The sequence below is a fragment of the Eleutherodactylus coqui genome, chromosome 7, assembly GCF_035609145.1.
Source record: "Eleutherodactylus coqui strain aEleCoq1 chromosome 7, aEleCoq1.hap1, whole genome shotgun sequence".
Taxonomy (NCBI): Eukaryota; Metazoa; Chordata; class Amphibia; order Anura; family Eleutherodactylidae; genus Eleutherodactylus; species Eleutherodactylus coqui.
Window position 1 is genome coordinate 205,906,479 of NC_089843.1, and position 27,029 is coordinate 205,933,507.

Sequence of the window (27,029 nt, forward strand, 5' to 3'; positions counted from 1 at the left end):
ACTCGCTCAAGTAATGTGTCTTAGCGAGTATACTCGCTCATCTCTATTTAACAAGCTGAAGAGATTTCCTCCTCCTAACCAATGAAAGGAACGTCACCTTCAAAAAGACGTCAATGCTCAGTCTGCACCACCGAGATCGGACTTAGAAGGCTGACAAACCATGAATGCAAGAAATGTCAGGCCACAATCTGCCTATCCCATACAAGTATGGTGTGTGATCTATACTTCAAGGAAGAACATTTAAATGTCGGGAGATTCTTTGAGTGACTTGCCTTCCCAAGGAACTATAGCCCAGGATTTGAGATTTTTTTTTTTTACCATTTTCTAGACTTTAATTGGTGTTTTTACATGAGAATGGTATTTGGCATTGAGTATTTACTAACAATTAAGATGAGTTAATTATATTAGTTTTTTAATTTGGATTTTTCCTCTTTAACAATCCCTCAAAGTGTTGTTGATTAGTTGCAGATTGCTTGGATTAACAATTTAGATTTTAATTACCTTTATTACAACACATTGCGCCCGAACTGGTGGGCTTGGGCATTGCGCTTGATGGAAAGTTAAGAAGCTTATTGATGCAACACTAGCAGGCGGAAATCGTAAAGGAATCTTGCTAGAATGTTAGAAGATTAGACAAAAACTAGATATAGGGGGTCCCCAATGCAAAATCTGTAACATGGCCCCTCAACTATCCATATGCTTTTTATAATACTGCTGTTTTTAATATCATAGAGGAACCTTTGGGACCCTAAGGCCTCATGTCCACGGGAAAATTATGAATTAAAATCCGGAGCGTTTTTCCTGCACGCGGATCCGCGCCCCATAGGGATGCATTAGACACCCGCAGGTAGTTAAATACCTGCGGATGTCATTTTTCCCTGCAGGCTCGGGTCCCGCGTGCAAGAAAAAATTCGGACCATGTTCCATTTAGGAACCCACACCAGAATTTAAGTCACCTGTTCTAGACGGGACGGATCTTCTTTCTTTGGCCCGGTGCATGCGCGCGGCACGCAGCCGGCGTGCCGAGAACAACTGCTGGCCGAAGAAAAAAATATCAGGCCGCGAAGAAGGGAAGATCCGGAGCGTGCGGAGAGGTGAGTAATTCTTATTTTCAGCCCTATTGTCCATGGGGCAGGAGGGACCCACTATGGATTTTCCATGGAGAATCCGTAGCGGGCCTGATATTCCCCATGGACATGAGGCCTAAGGCTCCAGAGCCCGGTAGTGACTGCTACATCTCCATCCTTTATAGTTACACCCCTGACAAGTACCATCTATAGCACCCTGGTCTTCTCTGCATATAGCGTTCGAGAGGCTACAGGGGTCAGAAACGCTCTTTTCTCCTTAGGGAGAGCAACTATATACTATAAACTAAGTGAGGAGATTCAAATGGCCACGCACGCTCCTCTGGGTAATATGCAAATAAGGGAGATGGAATAAATCCTCCACAGTGCCACCTATTTGCATATTACCCAGAGGAGCGTGCATGGCCATTTGAGTCTCCTCACTTAGTTTATAGTATATAGTTGCTCTCCCTAAGGAGAAAAGAGCGTTTCTGACCCCTGTCCCTGGCCTCTCACTAGCAAAAGCCAGACTCCTACTGTACACTGATGATGGGCAATAACCCGGAAACAGCTGTATGTACATGGAGTCTGGCTTTGCTTTTGATTCCCAGTCATTGTAAGAAGACTTGTATAAAAAGTCCCACTTTGACTTGAAGGAATGCTGCCTTTCAATAGGTGGCACTGTGGAGGATTTATTCCATCTCCCTTATTTAGAGGCTACAGGGACATGTCATCTTGTTTTTTGATTGTATCGAAATAATTGAAAGAAAAAATGTCATACGTGAATTCCTTCTTGCACTTTACTAACGTAGAGAGTAATATTGTCATCGGAGCTGTAGTTTGAAGCTTGTGGCCCCAAATGTAACATTTTTGGAAGAGGGTATAAGTTGCATGAAGTTGAAAAAGGTGTTGATTTGGTTATTATTGAGGTATAGTGGGTCCTCCCTTCTCTCCAATATATAGTATATTGATCTCTGTGCCTCAATACACTTTGTTAATTGGACCGTACTGTTTGATAGGGAGCATTAGTCCTTCTACACACAGACTTATAATGGCTCAGTGCAGAAAGGAGTTGTAAAGGGGTCACCCCCACAGGAGTACATGGCACCTTACTGTGTTTCAGAGACATACAGAGGTTTTCTTTCAGTTGTATTTAATATGAAGAGAAAATAAATTGCAGCATGCGCTACCGGATGCTCCATTAGGTTTTCCAGTATTGCAGAGGATCGACTTTGACGATCGGCCACAATGGTGCACCTAACAATAGCACATCATGTCCCAATGGCTTCAGGAACTCCGCATGCACTGAACAGCTTCTTGCACACAGTTCTGCTGCATGCAAGAGGACTTGTCATGTGATTACAAATACCCCAGTTGTAAAGCACTGAAGACCACTGAATGGCTCAGGGGTTAGTAAGGTTGCTGTCCGACACAGAGGGTCATAGGAGTAGATATGATGAAGGACAAGAAGTTTGTGTTTTCTTCATGTGTTTGCATGGGTTTCCACTAGAGATGAGCGAACATACTCGTTTCGAGTAATTACTCAATCGAGCACGGCGATTTTCGAGTACGTCCGTACTCGGGTGAAAAGATTCCGGGGGTGGGGGGAGGCGTGGCAGAGCGGGGGTAGCAGCGGGGAACAGGGGGGAGCCCTCTCTCTCTCCCTCTACCCCCCACTCCCCGCTGCAACCCCCCACTCACCCACGGCGCCCCCCGAATCTTTTCACCCGAGTACGGAAGTACTCGAAAATCGCGGCGCCCGGGCGAAAAAGGGGCGTGGCCGAGTAGGTTCGCTCATCTCTAGTTTCCACAAATATCCTTGTTCCCTCCAAAAAATGTAGCGGTAGATGAATTGGCTTCCATTAACCCTACTAAGGTATATGTGTTTGACATTGAGAAATCAGATTGTGCCGTTAGTTTAGATACTAAAGGGGATGATAATAATCTCTTTGCTGCTCAAAGGAATACAAGGGGTTACCCCAAAAAGCAGGAATTTATTGATTAAAACTATTTATTGGTACATCTTGAAACTTCAGTTTCCTTTAACCCCTGAATGACACGGCCTATTTTGGCGTTGAGGATCAAACGATTTTTGGTATTTTCTCATCTCCCTTTTTCAAAAGCCATAACTTTTTTATTTTTCCATCGATGCGGCCGCATAAGAGCTTGTTTTTTGCGTGGCGAACTGTAGTTTTTATTGGTACCATTTTTGGGTACATAGACTATATCGTAAAACTTTTATTATTTTTTTATGATCGTCGGGAGAGAAAACGCATCAATTCTGCCGTAGATTTTGGTATTTTTTTTTTAAAGCGTTAATTATGCAGCATAAATAACACACTACATTTTTTTCTGCAGGCCGGTACGGTTACAACAATACCAAAATTCTTATATATTTTTTTTATGTTTTTCTGCTTTTCTACAATACAAACCCTTTTTTGGAAATTATTATTTTTTTCTAAACTCACTGCATTCAAAATCCTATAACTAGAGATGAGCGAGCATACTCACTAAGGGCAATTACTCGATCGAGCATTGCCCTTAGCGAGTACCTGCCCGCTAGGAAGAAAAGGTTCGGCTGCCGGTGCGGGCGGGGAGCGGCGGTGGAGAGCGGGAAGGAACGGAGGGGAGATCTCTCCCTCCCCCCCGCTCGCCCCCTGCTCACTGCCGCAACTCCCCTGTCACCACCGCCGGCAGCCGAACCTTTTCTTCCGAGTGGGTAGATACTCGTTAAGGACAATGCTCGATCGAGTAATTGTCCTTAGCGAGTATGCTCGCTCATCTCTACCTATAACTTTTTTATTTTTCTATGAACGGAGCTCTCTGAGGGCTTATTTTTTGTGAGACGAGCTGTAGTTTTTATTGGTACCATTTTGGGGTACACATGTTTTTTTATCACTTTTATTGCGTTTTTTGGGAGGCAAAATGCATCTTTTTAAAACGCTTTTTGCCATGCAGGATAATAAGCATGTTTAGTGTATTTTACGTGTCGTTACAGACGCATCGATACCAAATATGTGGGATTTTAAATTTTTTTTATGCTAATATGAGAAAAAGCATAAAACAGTGTTTTTTAACTTTTTTTTTTACATTTTTACTTTTTGTACTTTATGTTGCTCTTTTTTTTTACACTGTTTGTGTTCCTCTGAGGGACTTTTACTGCAGCACTGCAGATCGCTACGATAAGGCATGGCAGGACTTCTCTCCTGCCATGCCTTATCGCTTACTATAGCGATCACAGACTATGGCAAAACAGGACGTTGGTATCTGGCATCCTGTTGGCATAGCAACCAGCCGGGCTCTCGCGATGTAATCTACTTAGATCGCGGCAGGGAAGGGGTTAACAGTGGGGGGGGCGCATCTCCGATGCCCCCCGCTGTCGCAGCGGGACGCCGACTGCTAGTGACAGCTGGCTCCCGCTGCAGGATAGTGCGAGATCTGCTATGATCTCGCGCTATCCCTAAGGGTACGTCATTTTGCGGGAAGTGCCACTCTCCCATGACGTACCCTTACGTCATGGGCGGGAAGGGGTTAAAGTACTTTCCATTTGAAGAACATACGTTTTTTCCACTGCTCAAAGTTTTTTTTGTAAAAACTCCTCGTTATTGATGCCTTTTAGTACATGTGCTATTTTTTGTTTCGGCTCTAGATCAAGAAAACAGTTTCCTATGAGTTCTCTTTTAACCAAAGGAAATAAGAAAAGTTCCCCGGAGTGAGATTGGGGGATTACGGGGGTGAGGCCAGGGTGTCATGCCATTTTTCATCAACATTTGCTTAACACCGGGGGCTGTGTCGGCAGGTGTGTTGTCCTGATGGAAGAATCAGCCACCTGTTTGCCAGAAATTGGGACATTTTTTCCGTACATTGTGATGCAACTTTTTCAAAACTGTCAAATAAAAACTTGGTTGCTGGTTTGACCCTGTACTACCAATTCTAAGTGCACTATCGCTCTCACATCAAAGAAACCAATGAGGATTGTTCATACGTTGTTTATCAATCAGCCAAATGTTTAGTAACATCCGTCACCCAGAGTCTACAATTCTAAAAGAATTTATACCGTATGGAAACCTCCCAAACGCCGGGTGAGTGGGGTCTATAGTTTGTAGACAAAAGATGAAGTATGAAATAGCCTAATATTGGTGGGTACTGTACCTGTGGTTTATGGTGTTAGCCTGATATAATACATTTGTCTTAATGATATTCTACACTTTATCGAAAAAATAAATAAATCCCACCCCGAGAAGTTGTCATTTTCCTACAAAAGTCAGCAAGCCGTTCCATCTCAGTCAGATATACAGATGATGAGAGTTGTGGTGATTAGATGGATGGTCTTGTCACCGGAGGCCCTAAAAGTGGTTCCCCCCTTGGTCGTTAAGAGGCTCTCGGAGGCTCCTTGTGTGCAGTGACCTCTTCTTCCGCTTGTGTGGAGCTTGTTGACCACTGGACGGCTCTACGACGCAATCAAAAGAGATTTCGCCCCGTTACCAAAATCTGAGAGGGGGGCATTATTAAAATGTGAGATGCTGGATGGTTGTATTGACGAATTACCCACAACTTGGGACATTCAGACCAGAATGTTAGGAGGTGTTGGGACCAGTGGATGTGTGAGGGCTTGTGCAGAAGGTGACTGGGCTTAGGACGCGCTCTTGACAGACCAACAGTAGAGAGAATCATCTAATTGTCTGACAAGCATGAGCAGTTTTAATTGTTTCATTGTCCACCATCCAGAGACAGATGATACCATCGTTACACCCCTGTGTCTTTCGGAACCATTTCTAGGTGCTTGAGTGAGGAGCATTTGATCTCACGGTGCCCATTATGTCAACTGCGTTTATTACCCACCCATCATCGCCTACATTTGTAGTGGTGTCAGGAACAACAAAACTGGACTACTACAGAAGTGGCATGGGTTGTCTTCAGCGAGGAATCCAGGTTTAGTTTGGGCACTGATGACAGCCATGTTCATGTCTGGAGACCTAGGAGTGAGCTCTTCAATCTGGCCTTTAGAATGGCACATTGCCCCACTGCTAGTGTGATGGTCTGGCGGCCATCACTTATAACAGTCAGTTACCCCTAGTAGTGGTACAAGGTAAATGACAACTCAGCGATATGTTCAGGACATCCTGCAGCCACATGTGTTCCTAGAGCTTCCATGCCACCTGTATCACATCTTGTATCCAAGCTAGAGGTGGTACAACAGGATACTAGAGCCTCCATGCCACCTGTATCACATCTTGTATCCAAGTTAGAGCCGGTACAACAGGATACTAGAGCCTCCATGCCCACCTGTATCACATCTTGCATCCAAGCTAGAGCCGGTACAACAGGGTACTAGAACCGCCATGCCCACCCATATCACATTTTGTATCTAAGCTAGAGGTGGTACAACAGGGAATAAGAGCCTCTATGACCGCCGATATCACATCTTGTATCCAAGCTAGAGCCGGTACAACAGGGTAGTAGAGCCTCCATGCCCATCCATATCACATTTTGTATCTAAGCTAGAAGTGGTACAACAGGGAATAAGAGCCTCCATGACCGCCGAAATCACATCTTGTATCCAAGGTAGAGGTGGTACAACAGGGTATAAGAGCATCCTCAGTGGTCTTTCCTGGTCTTCAGTGATGACATGTGAGGGGCCCCATATGGGAGTTGATTACAAGGCTTAGCACATGTGGCAGTAAATAACATAGTTTTGAGTACTTTGGCAGTGTTGGCTCTACTACTCAGCCATAATGTCTCGGCTTGCCAGCCCTTGTTGTATCAAGTCTCAGTCTCTTTATATACTCATCAGCTCTTGATATTATCACGGTCTCTTCTTACATTCACAGGTTCTCTGGATACTCGCAGTCCTTACATTAATTAAACAGGCCTGGCGTAGCTCTATGGACATTTAACATGTCTCTCAATGCTATACACTCGCAGTCTCTCTGGTGGAGGGCTTTCTCTCTGTAACTCGGGAATTCAGTAAGTCAGCAGCTGGAGCTCCATGCTCCATACTAACCACTACTTTGATTCTGATCAGGAGGCTCCAGGGATTGTCTTAATGCACACAATCATTCGGCTGCCAACCTCTTAGCAATCTGCCACGGTTTTCCTTATTGGCTCACAGCTCAACCACACCTCACTTGACCTTGATCTCATGTTTGCATGTGCATTTTACTATCTCAGCAACACAATACCCCCCTTTTAGACCAAACAGGTACCGCTCCACGAGGTACAGTACCTCCTTCATTCATCAGATGTGCCTGCGCCACAAGCTCAGTGACCTGGTGATCTACACCTTTCAATGGCCACCAGGTCTAGGAATGAAACCACTCATACAACATCCACGAAGGCCACAACAAAGACTGTTACATAAGACTGTCAAACTACACAGTTAAAGCTCTTTTACATGGAATCATTCAGTCATTCTCACTTGAATGGGAATGAATGACTGAATGATTTCTCGATTCAACAAGCCAACGATGTATCTGCTTGTATACGATACCCATCAGTAAAACACAATACCCCTAGCAGTTCTGCAACAATCATCTATCACTGCAGTCTCACTCCTGCAAACCACAGCATCTGCACCGTAAACATTACTCATTATGGCATTTCTCCTAAAATATGTCAGCATTTACATCACTTACCTGAGTCAATATTAGCGTAACATTTCCCTTAGGGCTCTTTCATACGAGCGTAGCGATTTTTGGTTGGCCTTGTCACGACCACAGCACGACCAAAAATCGCATGAACAAGCACACAAATCTGCCGTTTGTGCGCCCGCTCAGATGGCCTGGGTCCAGCTCTGCTAAACTGCCTCCCCCTTTCCGCCCCCTCGCCGGCTCTGGGCAAGGGGAGAGGGCTGGAGCATAGCACACTAGCTCCATTGCAAACAGCCGGCAAGCGGAGGAGGGAAGGGGGTGTGAGTTTAGCAGACATGCTGCTAAACTCTCTCCCACCTCCCCTCTCTGGCAGCTACCATAGGCTTCCATAGGAGCCCATGGGAGCCACTGCTGTATTGCTGCCAGAAGATAGTTCCTGAACTATCTTTCCTTGCTGGCATAAAAGCCCTTTATGCTGCAGGAATACGGCCATCAGAACTGATGCATTGTAAACCAAGGCATCACATCTGCAGTGCATATTGTCTGGCTGTGAAATCACGGCCGACATATGCTGGTGTGAATAAAGCTTTAATGACCAACAGTATCCTAAGGGTGGCTTCACACGAGCGGGTTTTTGTGTGTACATATGTGCGTACATAGGTGCAAAAACATGCGTGTATGAAGGTCCATGTATTGTCTTCAATGGAGCCGCGGCTGCTGCCGACGGCTCGATTGAAGGCATTGGTCTTCTGGGATCCCTGCATTGTTTTTCAGGGAAGGGCTTTACATATAAGCCCTTCCCTGAAAAACAAGAATTTTCGTGTAAAAAATTCTTACCAGTCTGCCGCTGCCGTGTTCCCGCGGGGAGGAAGAACACATCTGCCGCATGCAGCAGATGTTTCCTTCATCCCCGCGAGGAAAAAGAATTCCCTGCTGCACCTGCCACATCTGTGACAGATGCAGCAAAGGAATTCTTCATCCCTGTGGGGAATAAAGAATTCCCTACCACAGCTGTCACAGATGACAGCTGCGATAGGGGATCCAGCTGCTGGCATCCTGTAATTGTTTTTCAGGGAAGGGCTTTAAACATAACAAGAAAAAAATTGTGAATAAAATTTAAAAAGAAAGAATACTCACCTTCTTCAGCTGCCGGGGCTCAGCCGCGTCCACCGGCTCTTCTCCCTGCACTGCTCTCAGTAGTATTCAGCAGTCTTCTTTCTCTATGGGATTTTCTCATCTTAATTTATAGAAACAGTAACTGTGTTGGACATCTAAGACCAGTTGTTAGAATCCCATTCAGAATATTCTAACTACGAGTATTTTTGTTGTTTCGTCTTTTTTTCATTCATTTTCTGTTTCGTTTGTCTGTCCAAAGGCCCAGTATTGTTTTTTTAACTTATATTAATAAAAATTGATTTTAGGGATCTTCTGTGATTGGTGCTACTGAGCCAGGGCGGGTGTCAGCTGGGGGTAAATATTGGTTCTTGTTAAAATACAATTTAGGGGTGCCAGACCGGCCCCATTGAAAGCAATGGGAGAACTCTGTGATCCCTTGCTGCGACTATCACAGCCACGGCGGGGATTCCCTTCATCCCCACAGTGATGTGAGGCTGTTTTCACATCTCACATCCAAGGGGCTTTCACAGAGTGGCAGTAAAAAGTTGTTGCACCCATATTGAAACGCGGTCCATACGCAGCCATAGGTGTGAGAAAAAATGCATATGAGATAATAAGCAAGGATACACAGCTAGTTACACGCAGCATTTTACGCATACAGCCGTTGCACATAAGTCCTTGTAGTTCCTTGTGGTTATTTGTGCTGTGGCCAATGAAATCTAGACTCTTGTATTACGTCTTTATTTATTCAGAATGGGTTTTCGGGGGAAGGTTTAGGTCAGGGGGGTCTGACTTTACCAGACCCTCTAATGCATTTTCTATTTCCAAACTACCCTCCATAAGATTACGGCGCCATATTGCATTTGGCATGGTTAGGGCCACATGGCAGGTGCCGAATGCGAATAGAACCTAATGGTGTTTATTAGTAGCTGTTGGTGGGCTCTTCTCTTTCGCTGGCCTTTCAATATTTCCTGAAAATAGAAAAACAAATATTAAGCAGGTGCCTGGCCGCACTTTGTGATGATTGTATTATGAACACACATGTCATCACTCCAGAGCTATTGCACTTTAATATTTTTCATCTGCGGCTATGGCTCGCACCTGTAACTAGTTAACCGTGAGTGATTTGCAGCCTGGGATCTTCTTTCTTTAACCGTTGTCCATTTTTTTTGATCCTCCAATGTAGCTGAGGTTTCGGCATCTGGAAAGACTCAATTCTCTGCGTATGAATATGATATTGAAGCCGTTTACTCCAACACGTTTTTATTTGATTTTAGCTGTTTGATTCCTTGGATGTGTTTTATTGCTGCAGCTCGTCAGCTGTGTTTTGACCTGCAACATTCTCAATCTATGGAGATGTTTTTCTGCATCCCTCTCCAATTAGATCCTGCTGCGGGTCACATCCCAGCTGGGAAGACAGAGGCACGGCATGAAATACTTAATCAGCATGAGCAGCAACTAGCTTTTAAAGTTGGCTTGTTGTTGTTGTCAAGCGGCTTGATTCTATTCAATGAGTCACTGAAGTGAACTTCTCCCCTGCATGGTGAGCAAGGACTGTTTTTATTACCTAGGTCATGAATGTCCAGCTGGTCGGCAGCTTCTACCAGGTGTGTTTAGGTCATTCATAAGGGCTTATTCAAACGGACGAGATTCTCGCACGAGTTGTGTGCGATGCGCAGAAAACTCGCACAGATATGAAGTCCATCCTTTTCAATGGTTTCATGAGAAATGTTTTTTGTTTTTTTTTACACATTTTATCTTCGTTATGCCTGATTCACACGAGCGTTCTTATGTGGCTATTTAGCCGCCTGAAAATCGCGCCCATGTGAAGCATTGATTTACAATGCATTCAGTCACTTGGGAATTTCTGGGCGCGTGAAAAAATTGCATAAACTCGCCAACCGTTTATGGTCACTGACTTTTCACACTGTGTCAAAAATAGGCCTTGACCTATCTTTTAACGTAAAACGCTGGAGACTCCCATAGGGGCTGAAATGAAAAGGAAGTGGGAGGAAGTTTACCTGCACCCCGCGCTCGGAAAAAAAGACAGCTGCCGCTATTTAATCATTAGAAGTTATTCCGAGGATTTCTGCCGACCGATGAAATTCCGCGCTCCGGCGTATTTTACACATGATAATCCAGTGTGAATGGACGAGAAAATGCTAATCCTGCTAACTCAAGACTCAATCTCGGCTATTGTTCATTAATGCAATTTTCGCCCGTGATGCGGCCGGTGTAAATACACATCGCCCGTGTGAATGAGGCCTTACCACGCCTCACTCATTGTTTTCAATGGGAGCTTAAAACACATCACATGGCACTCACTTGCCATGCAATTTTCATTTGAGCACTATGCAATGTTGACCATTGACGTCAATGGGAAACACTTGCGATCCGATCGCACGCATGAGGATCACAATGTCACAGAAGCGATGCGATTTTTAAAAATCATTAAACACATTGCATCGCCATGAAAATCGACACTCGGACCAAGATAAGGCTCGCCTGTGTGAATGCAGCCTAAGATTAGTATTTGCACGCATTAAATTTGCACACGGAATAAATAGAGCCCATTAATTTCACTCCGTTTCTTCACATTACTGCATTTTGCACGCATTTTGGCCACTCAAAAAAAAAAAAATTAGAACATATTTTTCTGCAGATTTGTGGACTAAAGATCCCCATAGAAGCTAATGGGTGATGCACAAATACGCGTACAGTACTCAATCTGGAACTCATTAAGACTAATTAGCCATTTCATTTGGTGCGCCTTTGTCCAGCGAAAATGAACATGTCTTGTGAGCGCAGAAACTGCAGTAAAATATGCCGATGCGCGTGCAAAAAAGCACAGTTAATTCCACAAAAAAACGCAGCACTTAGGGTGCATTCACACGAACGTATATCGGCTCGGTTTTCACGCCGAGCCGATATACGTCGTCCTCGTGTGCAGGGGGGGGGGAGACTGGAAGAGCCAGGAGCAGGAACTGAGCTCCCGCCCCCTCTCTGCCTCCTCTCCGCCCCTGTGCACTATTTGCAATGGGGAGAGGCAGGACAGGGCGGGGCTAATTCACACCACTTAGCCCCGCCCCCGTCTCGCCGCCTCTCATTGCAAATAGTGCAGAGGGGCGGAGAGGGGGTGGGGAGGAGGCAGAGAGGGGGCGGGAGCTCAGCTCCTGCTCCTGGGCTCTTCCAGCCTCCCCCCCCCCCCCCCTGCACATGAGGACAACGTATATCGGCTCGGCGTAAAAACCGAGCCGATATACGTTCGTGTGACTTCACCCTTAGGCACACACAAATTTACTTATGCTCATGTGAAGCCGCTCTTTCACCTGAGCATAGGCAATTTTCAGTTGGCCGTGTCTTGGCCACAGCCCGACCAACTCATGGCTGCATCTCCCGTTTGTTTGGCCATTTAAACGGCCCCGGTCCAGCAAGAATACGTCAGCCCGGGTTACTATCGGATGGGGGGAGGCAGCTAAGCTCTGCTAAACTGCCTCCCCCTTTCCACCTTCTCGCCGACTCTTGGCAAGGTGAGGGGGTGCGATGGAGTGGAAGCTAGTTGCTAAGCTCCCACCTCGTCCTGCCCCCTCCATTGCTAGCCGCCGACAATGGGCGGAGAGGAGGCGTGAGAGGTGGGAGCTTATCAACTAGCTCTCGCCCCATCCCGACCCCTGCCACTGCAAACAGCCAGCAAGGGCGGAGAGGAGGAGAGAAGGGAGAGGGAGTTTAACAGTCACAGTGCTAAAGTACCTCCCTTCTTCGGCAGCTACCATAGGTTCCCATAGGAGTCTATTGGAGCCGCCACCGTACTCCGGCCAAAAGATTGTTTCTGAACTATCTTTTCTGGCTGGCGTAAAAACGCCCAGCCGGAATGTGCATCGTGTGAGCTATCTTTGCCAGCTGGCCATTTTTACGCCCATCTGAACTGATGCATTGTGAACCAACGCATCAGATGGGCAGTGTATATTGGTCGGCCGTGAAAGCGCTGCTGATATACGCTGGTGTGAATGAAGCCTCAGACTGCTGTCACACATGCAGGTTTTGATCACATCTTGTTCAGGTGCATTTACTCACATGGTCCCTTTGGATGCGGTAAAAACCAGAAACCTCAGCGGCAAAACCACGTGCTATTTTGCATTTCTCTTATCGCAAACATGGCAAAAGTGCAGCAAAACTACATGTGGTTTTGCCCACGAGATTTTTGATGAGAACCTTACTGCATTCATACTGCCCGAGTATATTGTAAGACATCCGAAATACAGACATGTTACAGATGACATTTCAGCCGCCTGTTGTCAGTAGTTCACGATTTTTTGATCTGTATTCGCCTCCGTATTTGCATTCATTGCTTGTATTTTCTACTGGGCAAACGCTAATCCATATTTGTCCAATAGGAAATAATACCAATGAATACAAATTAAGAGGCAGAAACAGACAAAAATAGCACATGTTGCATTTTAAAAAAAATTAAAATAAAAAAATGGAACAATGCATCTACAGCGCCACCTATTGGAAGGCAGCATTCCTGCAAATCAATATCAAGCTTTTTATACAGGTCTTTATAACAATGATTGGGAATTGAAAACCAGCCAAAATCCATACACAGACAGCTGTTTCGGGGTCATTGCCCCTCATCAGTGTGCAGTAGGATCCTGTCTTGGCTAGTGAGAGGGCTGTGACGTGGGTTAGCAAGGGTATCATCTCTCTTAAAGAGAGCACCTAAAAGGTGTGTGGAGACACCTAGAAGGTAAGTGAAGAGATTTATAAGGCCATGTATGCTCCTCTGGAAAATATATGCAAAAAAGAAAGATGGAATACCTCTGCAGCGCCACCTATTGGAGGGCAGAATCCCTGCAAGTCAATGTTAGACTCTGCCATCCAATAGGTGGCACTGCAGAGGTCTTGTTCCATCTTCCTTATTTGCATATATTACCCAGAGAAGCATGCATGGCCTTATAAGTCTTCTCACTCACCTTCTAGGTTTTCTCCTAAGGCTAACTTCACGCAGGCGAGCGTGATATGGGGCCGTGAATCCTGTCACATATTGTGCTCGCCATCCATGTGAAAGCCCCAAGGATGCGAGGAGTTTTCATATGAAAATAGCCTTGCATCACTTCGGGGGTCAAGGGATCCTCTGATCGCAGAGTTCTCCCATTGCTTTCAACATGCTTCTATGGGGGCCTTCGCTGTGCAAAACACCAGAAGATAGAGCAGGTCCTACTTTATCCGCGGGCGCAAAATGCACATGCAAAACACTTTCATGAGAACGAACCCATCAAAATCAATGAGTTCTATTTTCTGTGTATTGGGCACACAGTCTTTGCATACACAAATGCCACGCTAACACGGTCATGTGAAAAAGCCCTTTGGCTGTATTCAGATGGGGCCGTTTTGAAGTGATTTGACACATTTTATTTTTTTTTCCATTTTCTCAGGTAACTTTATTTTTTGCAGTGATGTTGGTGCCCGTCTGTCCTACTGGTCTCAGCTGCCTGCTGAACTATGCCCAAGGCCTGCCACAGGCAGTCCTTCTGATACCCCTGAAGGGATAGGTGGGTGATGAAGTCCCTGGTCTTGGCCACCCTCTCCTGGATACTGGTGTAGCAGAGTAGCTGGTGCAGAAATTCCTCACAGGCTTGTGCCGCCTTCCCGGTGCCCGCACCATCAGAGGCGATGGTGGGCATGGCGCGGTATCGATTGTCCTCCTCTGGGTCGTAACTGGACATGATATAAAGGCAGTCGCGGGTCGAGGAGATATGGCGGGCAAACACAGGAACCTTCAAAAGCAGCTTTACAAAAGAGGGGCTTCCTTTAGGCCATCCAGGGAGGCGCCCCTGAGCCCCGCACCCACAGCCGTGGATTTCCATCACCGAATCCCTGGAGGGCACGAGGACTAATGTGTGGTTAAGACCACAAAATATATCAGTTGGGTTCCTTAAGTATGGAATCTGGCAGGGGTCGCCTCGCTCAATCTTGTCCCCGGTGCCCAGTTGTCCAAAACGGTTGTTTCCTTGCATGAGTATTCTGCCAAATTCGTCTACCAATGCCAGGTGATTGCGCCCAAGAGAGCAGAGCACCACCTTGCTGGCGATGGATATTGGCACGGGCGTCTGCGTGTTCAGAGGGTTGAAGCCTTCAAGGGTCCCAAATAAATCCTGGTAGATGGCAGCGGAGTGTGCCTCGAGGTGGGCGGCACCATCACTGGTGACATAGAGGACGCTGCTGTGATGGCTGCACATCTGGGTGACGGACGCGTCCGGGAGGCTCTCGGAGATCTTCCGTAGCCTCAGGTGGGTGATGTACAATCTCGGACGGTTGAAGGACAGTTCGTTGATGGTGACGCTGTAGACCTTCCCCGACTCTGAAAGCAGCAGCAGTTGTCTATCTGCCTCCATGCCAAGTAGGACCATCTTCTTCATCTTCATGGACGGGTGGAAGGTCATCTTGAAGATTTTCTTTGCAGTGGACTGATGGTAGATTTCGAGGCAGTCGCATTCTCTTGCTTCTTGCTTGGCGTCTCTGACCTCTCGTGAGGCGAGTACGTAGAAATACCTGCTCCTCGGGTCACCGGTGAAATCCTTGACGTCCAGGCGCAGCGCCGCGCAATTCAAGTCGGTTTCCCACTCTCCATTGCGGAAGATGAAGTTGGGAACCCGGATGTTGCCGCTGATGTGGAAGAGCGCCCTGCAGTGGTCTAGGATGCACAGGTTGTCTGCCGTCACCAGGAAGCGCTGGAAGCCATTGGGGGCAGCGGGCGGCATGATGCTACTAGACGTACGCCAGCGGCCGGCAAAATGGTGGAAGCTCATCCCTTTCGTGTAGTTCAGGATGGTTAGTCTCCTCCAGTCGGCAGCCTCCCTTACGTCAGGGCTGATCCTCCAGCACAGGCTCCTCCAGATCCGTGGGCTGTTACACACGTCACGCAGGTAGCGGCACGTCCCCCCCAGCGACACCACATCCCGAACTGCGAGGTACCGCAGAACACACTCCACCAACTCTAGAGGAAGATCCTGGAGGACAATGCTGCAGGTTAGCGGGCGGTCCAGGCATCGTCTTTTGACCGGTAAGTGACCGTCTGCCGATGCGCCGACCACAGATTTGGCTTCATTGTCCTGGTGGCGGTCGGCCCTCCTCTTGATTGTCCTGTTGAGGCTGGCGGGGAGCAGAGGCTAGTGGGGTTCTCACTCCGGCTGCAGCTCTGTGGCATTATGACATCATAACAGCCCGCTGCTCTGCACATTGTATGCCAGGACCCTGCCACATTTTTCTGATGCAGTTATCACAGATAGCTGTGACTGAGGCCAGTAACAGAGGCCATCCATCGGCCATTAGCCAACCATACGCTCCCATGTTAAAAAGAAAACTATTCATGTAGTATATAAGTTTCTTTTTACTGGAAGACATGAGAAAGCATCGTCTTCGGATCATGAGAAATTGGAGTCCTTAACGAAGTTCAAGCCAGAGTGGGTGGACACATGTGTCAAATGCTGTTTATGGAAGACAGTAATGATTGTTGACAGTAATGATACATTGTGATAATATGTTTACATTAACCAATAGTTATTTACAAATATATTCCTGTAGCTTCACACTGTTACATTTCTGCTTCAGGGTTCTTTCACACACCTTTTGGCCCAAAGATTACATTTTATGATGACTTTTTACAACAGAACATGGATTGCATACAAGATGAAATAGTAGAAACTACATTCTGCTCTTCTTCTTGCCTCTGGAAGGGAAAAAAAAATGGAATGAGAATGTTACATGTGGACTTTTTCACTGTTAGCTTGCAAATATTTGAAGAGTCCATGAACCTGTAACATCTTTTGGGAATAGCTTTAAGTCTGCAGCCATGATTAATCAATAGGCTCTATGCCCAAAGGCATTGCAGGGAAAACAAATGTGAGTAGATTTGATTTTTAATGTTAGACTAGAAGCAAATAGTTTAGTACAGGTGTTTTTGATACCTGAGACATATGAGCAGCATGCAGTGGCCGTGGAGCTCACCTTTTCACCTGGAAGGTGTGATAGTGTTACCAAAATGGAATGCAATATGGAACATGAACTCTAAGAATATATTGTCTCCAGAGTCACTAGAGGGTTACTTGGCGTTGTACTTTGTGCATTTCTTGTATCTTGTGCCAACAAATCACAGGTGCACACCATATGAGCAGGTGAAGCACTGATTGCAGAGGGTGAGGTATGAACGGTCTGTGTGGCTGCTGCACATGTTCCAGTTCACTGTGGTGTTGGTCATAAAAAAGCTACAGTTTTTAGAAAATCACTCGTACGATATATGTGCATTTGGCAAATTATCATCTACACGTCAAGATTGTGAGGTTATTCGGAGTGTGTAAAGAATCACAAGAGGATAGAGTGTCTAAAAGAAACAAATTAGCAGAGCGATAATTAGCATTTAAAACATTTACTGCCATTTTAATGTTTATGATCTTTTTGCATTACTGACATTGGATCCTGCAGACTGTTGTGCTGAAGTTTCCCTGCACTTCTTGCTCATTCACCGAGTGCATAGACTACATTATTGGCTATTAGCATCCTGTGTAGGCTTTAGATATTGAACAAGGCTATAAGGAAAAAGATACTTCCCAGTTTAGTAAGGAGCATTGGGTTAAAGTGTAACTGTAGTTTGAAACAACACTTCGCATATCGTGGGAACGTGTCAAATGTTTTGATCAACAGGGTCCAGGTGCTGAGACGTCCACCGATTTCTAGAACAAAGCAGCAGAAGCGCTAGTGAGCAGAGACAGCGCTTAAATCGCCCGATTAGACGCGCTTGCGCAGATGGGTCTTTTCCCTTCGGGTCTGTCCGGCAGCAGCGGCGTTCTGGCTCCGCCCCCTTCTATGCGTCATCGCGTAGCTCCGCCCCGTCACATATGCCGATTCCAGCCAATCAGGAGGCAGGAATTGGCACACATCATGGGGCGGAGCTACGTGATGACGCGTACAAGGGGGCAGAGCCAGAACGCCGCTGCTGCCGAGCCAAAGGGAAAAGACCCATCTGCGCAAGCGCGTCTAATCGGGCGATTAGACGCTGAAATTAGATGGCACCATGGCGACGGGGACGCCAGCGCAGGGAAGGTAAGTGAATAACTTCTGTATGGCTCATATTTAATGCACGATGTATATTACAAAGTGCATTAATATGGCCATACAGAAGTGTATAACCCCACTTGCTATCGCGGGACAACCCCTTTAAGGAGTGCTTCTGCTGCTTTGTTCTAGTGATCATTGGCTATCTCAGCACCCAGACCCCCAGCGATCAAAACTTTTGACATTTGCATATGATATGGCAAAATTTTGAACATACAGTATCAAGTATAGGTGGAGAGAATACCCAGAGGAACTATATGCCAGCAACTTGGACCACTGCATGAGGTGGAGCCTGTGGACTTGGAGCCCTCCATTATGGAGTCAGAAGAGGTTATGGTAATGATACAACTAGTAGAGATGAGCGAGTATACTCGCTAAGGGCAATTGCTCGAGCGAGCATTGCCCTTAGCGAGTACCTGCCCGCTCGAGAGACAAGGTTCGGGTGTCGGCGCGGGGGAGCGGTGAGTAGCGTCTGTCAGCAGGGGGGAGCGGGGGTGGGGGGGAAGAGGAAGAGAGAGATCTCCCTTCCGTTCCTTCCCGCTCTCCCCCGCAGCTCCCTGCTCGCTGCCGGCACCCAAACCAATGCTCGCTCACACAATTACCCTTAGCGAGTATGCTCGCTCATCTCTAACAACTAGCCAAAAATAAAGCACCAGGCATAGATAACATACTGGCAGAGCTACTGCTGCCAGTACCAGTGAAAACCATCACAACACTGTGCCAGGCAGTATGGGCATCCACACAATGGCCACAGGACTGGAAAAGATCTGTCTTTATCCCTCTACCAAAGAAAGGCGACTCCCAGAATTGCTTCAACTACCAAACAATAGCCCTCATTCAGTATGCAAGCAAGATCCTTCTCAAAATCATACAGGAAAGACTGATATCAGTAGTTGATGTGGAGCTCCCTGAGGCGCAGGCAGGATTTCGGAGACGACATGGCAAACCTGAGATGGATCATGGAAAAAGCTTAAGAATACCAAAAGAATATCTACATGCACTTCATCGACTACATCAAGGCTTTTGACTGCGTTGACCATGACAAGCTATGGAAGACCTTACAAGAGCTGGGCATATCGGCACATCTAATCAAGCTGATAAAATCACTTTATACACAAATAACCACTGTGAGAACACAGTATGGGGACACAGATTGGTTTGGGATCGGCAAAGGTGTCCGACAGGGCTGTGTCCTCTCACCATTCTTGTTTAACCTATATGCGCAAGTGATCATGCAGAAAATGGGCCTAGATGAAGTGGAAATTGGAGTGAAAATAGGTGGCAGAAACATCAACAATCTCCGCTACGCAGATGACACAACTCTGTTTGAAGAAACAGAAGCCGGTCTGAAGCAGCGGATATGGAAGATTAAAACTGAAAGTGAAAACCACTGTTCTTGCCATAGCCAGGATGAAAGCTAAACTTCGAAAAAAGCTGATAGAAGAAGGATTGATGCGTTGGAGCTGTAGTGCTGGTGAAAGCTGCTGTGTATACCCTGGACAGCTAGAGTAACAAACAGAGAAGTACTGAATCATAAAAGACCCAATATATCACTGGAGGCCAAGATGACCAAGCTCACGGAGGCCAAGATGACCAGGCTCAGGCTCACGGAGGCCAATATGACCGGGCTCAGGCTCACGGAGGACAAGATGACCGGGCTCAGTCAGGCTCACTGAGGACAAGATGACCAGGCTCACAGAGGCCAAGATGACCAAGCTCACGGAGGCCAAGATGACCAGACTCAGGCTCACGGAGGTCAAGATGGCCGGGCTCAGGCTCACGGAGGACAAGATGACCAGGCTGAGGCTGACTGAGGACAAGATGACCGGGCTCACAGAGGCCAAGATGACCAAGCTCACGGAGGCCAAGATGACCAGGCTCAGGCTCACGGAGGTCAAGATGGCCGGGCTCAGGCTCACGGAGGACAAGATGACCAGGCTGAGGCTGACTGAGGACAAGATGACCAGGCTCACAGAGGCCAAGATGACCAAGCTTACGGAGGCCAAGATGACCAGGCTCAGGCTCATGGAGGTCAAGATGGCCGGGCTCAGGCTCACGGAGGACAAGATGACCAGGCTGAGGCTGACTGAGGACAAGATGACCGGGCTCAGACTCACATATTTTGGCCATTTAATGCGAGCAAAGTCGCTAGAAAAATCTATAATGCTTGGACAGATCAGTGGCAGAAGAAAACCTGACCGCCAAAGAACATGATGGCTGATACCATCAGAGCTAATACTGGTATGGATATCACACAACTGAAAGAAGCAGTGTAAAACCGAAAACATGGAGAGAGCTCACCTTTAGGGTCGCTGAGGGTCATGAATGACTAAACGGCCAACAAAAATTCTGAACATACAGTTACACTTTAAAGAAGCTTAATTGTTAAACCAGGGCTACATGTTACATGACATCAAGTTTTAGACTTAGGGCGGATTCCCATAGGCGTATGCATTTTTACACACACGCCTCAGCGCAACGTATTTCTGCTATATACAAGGCTTTTTTAATATCAGCGCATTTTACTGAACTTTTTGTGCACGCAGGACACGTTTATTTGCACAAACACACGCTGATTTATATGACTATTTAGCTAAAATGAGTTTCAAATGTGTTTTTTCTTAACCTGAATAGCGCCTTGTTTCACACATCCCCTTACGTATTACACGATCATTTATGCACCCCCATAGACTTCTATGGGAAAATTTGGTTCCAATTTTGTAAATTCCTGGACAGTCCCTTTCAGGGCCAACCAAATGCTACTTAAACTAGAAGATGGAGTGCAGTTGGTTTGAAAAAAATAGTTTTAGCTCAGATTCGATGCATGATTTAATTAACACATCAGTGGCTTCATTTATAGGCCATCAAAATAGACTGGTTGGTGGGGAAATCAGATGAAATACCAAGAATACACAATCCTGATCAGCCCATGAGGATATGGTGGGAGTATAGTAGAGAAAGCACGGATTAAGTATGGGTTAAGATTTGATTGATGTGAGATTTACTATTGTCAGGAGGTAAAAAGGAGATATTATATACAACATTAGTTCCTTTTTTAAAAGAAACAGGCTGGTCTTATGTCTGCTTTGAAGAATAGAGAAAAATGGAATTTTAGCACTCGATGAACTCTTAAAAAGAGCATGCACTCTCTAATTCTGCAAAACAGAGGCTTTTCCTTGACCTAGAATTAGAAACCAAAGGCAACCCACACCCAAGGTGACCTTAACTCATGGACTGATTCACTGCGAAGGAACAGCACGCTTCAGGCAGTGGTCCAAACACTACAGGACTGTGGCATAGACTCAATTTCTCAGGCTAATTCAGGTTTCATTTCTAAAGCAAGATCCATCTCTTACCATAGATGACCATTATAATTCTAACATTTCAATGAATATTCCCCATTTATGGACATTTTGGCCTGATAACAAAAAGAGCCATATATATGATTTGTAAATTTGAAAGGCTCCACTTTCTTGGTAAGTGTAAGAAATAGGTACATAGTAGAGACGAGTGAACACGTTCGTTTAAGAATGATGCTTGAGAGAGCATCGGTCTTTTCGAGTAACCGATTACTTGTCCGATCACCATGCGTGGAGAGAGATCTCCCCCACTGCTCCCCCCCCCCCCCCCGCGCGCATGGTCCTTGGACGTGTAATCAGTTACTCGAAAGGACCGATGCTCTCTTGAGTATCAGCCTTCAATGAGCGTACTTGCTCATCTCTAGTGCATAGACATTCTATGGTCAACATGAAAAGGAAAACACTGAGGTATGAACGGGTTTTTCCCACCGCAATCAAGACGTCCTCCGCTGTGTAGTCCTATCACAGATGCAGTGCCATACTTTGAAGATATCCACTATGTGTTCAATGCTTTAAAGGGGTTGTCCCGCGAAAGCAAGTGGGGTTATACACTTCTGTATGGCCATATTAATGCACTTTGTAATGTACATTGTGCATTAATTATGAGCCATACAGAAGTTATCAGAAGTTATTCACTTACCTGTTCCGTTGCTAGCGTCCTCGTCTCCATGGTGCCGTCTAATTTTCAGCTTCTAATCGCCGGATTAGACGCGCTTGCGCAGTCCGGTCTTCTTCTTTTCTGAATGGGGCCGCTCGTGCCGGAGAGCGGCTCCTGGTAGCTCCGCCCCATCACGTGCCGATTCCAGCCAATCAGGAGGCTGGAATCGGCAATGGACCGCACAGAAGCCCTGCGGTCCACCGAGAGAGAAGATCCCGGCGGCCATCTTCACCAGGTAAGTAAGAAGTCACCGGAGCGCGGGGATTCAGGTAAGCACTGTCCGGTTTTCTTTTTTAACCCCTGCATCGGGTTTGTCTCGCGCCGAACAGGGGGGCTGTTGAAAAAAAAAAAAAACGTTTCGGCGCGGGACAACCCCTTTAATAACAATGGTTGGCTATATGCCAAGCATTCGGGATTCTGGTTCCTGCACCAAAAACAGGGAGAGGCTACAGAGATTATTTTATTGTAACCAGGTTGTAAATCCCACACACAGGGGGGATTTGTTAAGCAGTAGAGATGAGCGAGCATACTCGTTAAGGACAAATACGAGTATCGTCCTTTCCGAGTATCTGCCTGCTCGTCCGCAAAGATTCGGCGGGGGTGAGCCGTGGGTTGCGGGAGTGAGCAGGGGTTAACGGGGGAGGGGGGTGGGAAAAGAGAGAGAACTCCCCCCGTTTCCCCCCCGCCCTTCCCTGATGCCCCCCGCCGGCACCCGAATCTTTGCGGACAAGCAGGCAGATACTCGAAAAGGACGATAATCGCTCGAGTATGTGTCCTCAATGAGTATGCACGCTCATCTCTATTAAACAGTCTACGCCAGTTTTCCAAAAAAGTTGCGAATTATGTTGATGCCACATTTGCACGCTAATTTGTAACTTTTTGGCCATTTTGTGCTTGTCTTGTAACTTTTCAAAAGTGGTGAGAAAAGTGGGTGGAGTTTAGTAGGAGGGGTGGGCCTCCTATGGGCTAATAGAATGGCTAGAAATTTATGCTAGAAGCTGGTGTAAAATAGAGCCTAAATCTATGCCTACATTGTACTCAAATGAAAAGTGGATCAAGACCGATGACGGTCTTAATAAATTCCTTCTCCGTGTTTCTTTAACCCTTTCCAACCCACTGTCTGACATCTAAAGACATTATGATTTAAGGCTGAACAGCTCCGATGTTGGAGGACATCCGCCGGGGTTCTCTTACTGTATATTACCAAGCTCTCTGCTGTCGGAGCCTATCCAACATGTCACCTCATGCAGTACTGGCTTTAGCCAGCAGATAGCACCGTTGTATAATGGCAGAAAAAGAATAAGCCCCCTAGGAAAAGCAGGATACAAATTGGATTGGAAAGGGTTAATACATGGTGTGTAAAGCAGCAGCAGTTCAGCAATGCATAATATATTGGCTTGATTACATGGATTTCGCTACAACAGCATCACTTTTTTTTTTTTGCCTTTATGTAGCTTTTAGAATGCGACATCATCGTCGGTGATCAGCAGAGAAAATGTTGTCTTTTGATTGAACTGCTCCTCTTTGGAAGGGTAATAAAAGTGGTCCTTGTCATTTTTAAAAGGTCTTCCTCTGTATAAACCTACAGATGGGCCTAAAAAGAGCACCTGTTACATTGTTGGTGCAACAAGGGTCTGCGGTGGGGCTTAATGGTGGGATTGTCTGCCTTTGTTTTCCTCAGCTCCTCTTTGCAATTTGTCATTCTTCAGCGTCTCAAGTTTACTTGTGCTTTGTTTGAAAGAACAAGCTTCAATTCTCCTTCCCAGAAAAGATAAGTCATCAACACACAGTAAAGCTGTCTGAGTTAACACAGCAGAGAGCCTTTGGGAAAAAAATCTCCTTTACCATCTTATCTTACTAATGACTAAACCTACAGGAGCATTTTCTCGACTTGTGTAGTTTAAGGATATCTAAGGGTCCTTTTACACAGTAAGATGTGGAAAAATGGATGCAGATTGGCGATACAGATCTTTACTGATTGGAAAGCATGCATTTATATTGTACAATAGGCGAATGTCTTTTCATAAGAGCAATCATCTGTTTTCCTTCTTTTCTGCTGTTTCCAGTACAAATGACTAGTAGATGCCTGCGTACATGAGTAGCCGTACCATCAACAAATAATAACAATTTTTTGGGGTTGTTCCTGGGAATTTAATGCTAGTTTTGTGTTGCCTGGATCACATGTAATTGGCAATGTGCTTTTATTGAGTTATGACTTTGGCTTTGTACCAGTTGAGATGGTATGTTAGCTGGCTCTATGTCCTATGCAGCCTATCACTGCATGCGTCACACCCAATTGTGACAGATTGCAAACAAGCATGTCATTGCACTAGGTGCATGCATTGTTTTGCTTTTGCAAGTCTGGAGTTGCCTGGAAATCTGTAGTAAACTTTCTGTTGTTTGCAGGAGACAGACAAAGGAAGTAGCTGCACTGGTTTTCGAATGGCCTCGAGAGGTTGAAAGTATACTTGCACCCTCTCAAGGCCTCTTAGGCCTCGTTCACACGGGCAACAAAGTCGCACTATGTTGTAGCGTTGCTGCAATGCTAGAAATCGCATGTATGTGAAGCCCATGCTTTCCTATGCGTTACTTCACACATGCGATGTTCTGTAGCATGCGACAACCTGACACAAAAACCTCGTGGGTCCGGTGATATGCACGTGTCTCATGAGATTTTGTAGCCCATGTTTCCCTAGGAAGCCTTCCTCTCTGTTGCATCGCACGAAAACGCGGTTTTACTGCAGTGCGATGCAATTTGGCAGTAGGAAATCCTACTGTCAAAGCCTAAACTAAGACCTAACAGCAGAAAAAAATTTAAAAAAATACACATACATCACCTTAGACGCGCTGTCAGCCCGGCCGCATCTACTCCCTGGGTACCGACACTCATTGCCTTCTTCTGTTCCGGCCAGGGATTAAAAAATCCCCGCCTTCTGGAAGCGCTGGCTGTGATAGGCTGAAGCTTAGCCAATCACAGCCAACACTCGATGAATGACTGTGATTGAACCAATCACAGTCATTCATCGAGTGCTGGCTGTGATTGGCTAAGCTTCAGCCAATCACAGCCAGCGTTTTCAGAACCCAGGAATCTTTCTATCTCCGGCCAGAACAGAAGAAGATCAGTGCCGGGACCCAGGGAGAAGATTCGGCTAGACTGATAGCGCGTCTAAGGTGATGTATGTGTATTTTTTTTCTCTTCTTCAGCTACAGCTTTTATTTCGGGGTAGGGCTTATATTTCAAGCCTCCCCCTAAAATCCTTGCATGTGATGCTACAAATTCGCGCGACTTTGTAGCGTCACATAAGACTTTGTAGCGCTACAAAATCACGATATTGCCGGGAGAAGATGCAGCGATATCGCACGAACCAGCGATATTGCCTCGGTTGTCTCACGGCGATGCTGTATCGCCCGTGTAGAAAAAGTTATGCGGTAATTCTTTGTATGATTGTCTCTTGCAAATAACAGGAAGTATACTTTGGATTTCCAGGCAGCTCCAGACTTACAAAAACAAGCAGAAGTAGGAACGATGGCACGTTTATTTGCAATCTGTTGCGATTCGGTGTGATACATACAGTAATATGCTGCATCAAAGTTTTAAGCTACGGATGGATATGTTCTAAACATTTGTGACATGAGACATCTGGAACTAATAGTTCCACACTGGGAACAAAAAGGGCACCTAATTTAGGAAGAGATTTCAGCAAATTATATTTCACTGGGCTAAATATTTTCATTAAATGCACCCATTCAGATTTTGGTGGATCATTTAGGCCTCTTTCACATGGTCAACAGCAATATAGCCTTCAAGAAAATCTCAGTGATATCGCATCAGTGTTCTGTGCGATATCACTGCATTTTCTCGCAGTGATATCGCGATTTTTGTGTCGCTACAAAGTCAATATGACTTTGTATGCTCTTTTGCCTTGATTTTTGGAGGGAGGCTTGAAATGTAAGCCCTACCCAGAAAATAAGCCCTAGCTGCATGAAAAAAAACCATCACCTAAGAGGCGCTGTCCGGCTCCGCCGCACGTCTCCTCTGCATCTCCGGCACTAGTTTGAAGTCCTACGGCAGAGCTTCCTGGTTAAGAGTTTGAAAAACTGTTCTGAAGGTAAAAGGCGCTCACACCAAATATTAATTTGATCTAGAATCCACTTTTGTTCATTCACTTTGCATTTTATGGCCAAAATCCGTGAGTCTGAATCCAGCCATCTTGTCCTCCAGTGATATTTCGGGTTTTAGATGATTCAGGACTTCTCTGCTTGTTACTCTTGCCGTCCAGGGCATACACAGCAGCTTTTGCCAACACTACAGCTCCAACGCATCAATCCTCCTTCTATCCGCTTCCCTTGCAGTCCAGCTTTCACATCCATACATGGCTCTGGGGACAGCGGTGGTTTACACTATCCTGCATTTAGTTGCTATGCCGATATCCCTTCTTTTCCAGATTTTGTCCATGTTTAGCACCGTGCTTCGCCCCAATGCTGGCCTACATTTTATCTCTGGCACAGATTCTACATCCTGGTCAATATTTGAGCCGAGTCATTGTCGATTTGGTCGCAGTTGTCATAAATTTAGTTGTCTTTAAATTCAGGTAGAGGCTAAGGATGAGTGAGTATACTCGCTAAGGCACTACTCGCTCGAGTAGTGTGCCTTAGACGAGCATCTCCCTGCTCGTCCTTAAAGATTCGGGACCGCCGCGGGGCGGGGAGCTGCGGGGGAGAGCGGGGAGGAACGGAGGTGAGATCTCTCTCTCCCGCCCGCTCTGCTCCGCTCCCCGCCGCGACTCACCTGTCAGCCGCGGCGGTCCCCAGATCTTTATGGACGAGCAGGGAGATACTCGTCTAAGGCCCATTACTCAAACGAGTAGTGCTTTAGCGAGTATACTCGCTCATCCGTAGTAGAGGCCCATTTTTTAACTTTCAGTTTTATTCTTACTTTTCAGCTGCTTCAGACCGGCTTCTGTTTCTGCAAGCAGAGTTGTGTCATCAGCAGAAGGGTGATTGTTGATGTTTCTTCCACCTATTTTCACCTTGACTTGATGTGCCGATACGCCCAGCTCTTGTAGGGGGCGCCATAGCTTTTTATGATTGACGCAATCAAAAGCCTTGATGTAGTTGATGATGCAGATGT

General features: G+C 46.1%; 2 protein-coding genes across 2 annotated transcripts in view; one reads left to right on the forward strand and one right to left on the reverse strand.

Annotated features, from left to right (window-relative positions):
* Positions 1-27,029, forward strand: part of CFAP299 (cilia and flagella associated protein 299) — a 446,034-nt gene that overhangs the window by 304,022 nt on the left and 114,983 nt on the right. The window lies entirely within an intron of this gene.
* On the reverse strand, positions 14,212-15,531 carry LOC136573257 (F-box only protein 24-like). The gene has a single exon (XM_066574555.1). The coding sequence runs from the start codon at positions 15,529-15,531 to the stop codon at positions 14,212-14,214; it is 1,320 nt and encodes a 439-aa protein (XP_066430652.1).

Bases quoted from the DNA above. Each gene is read 5' to 3' on its own strand.
- LOC136573257 (XM_066574555.1), bottom strand. From the start codon at position 15,531: ATGCCGCCCGCTGCCCCCAATGGCTTCCAGCGCTTCCTGGTGACGGCA.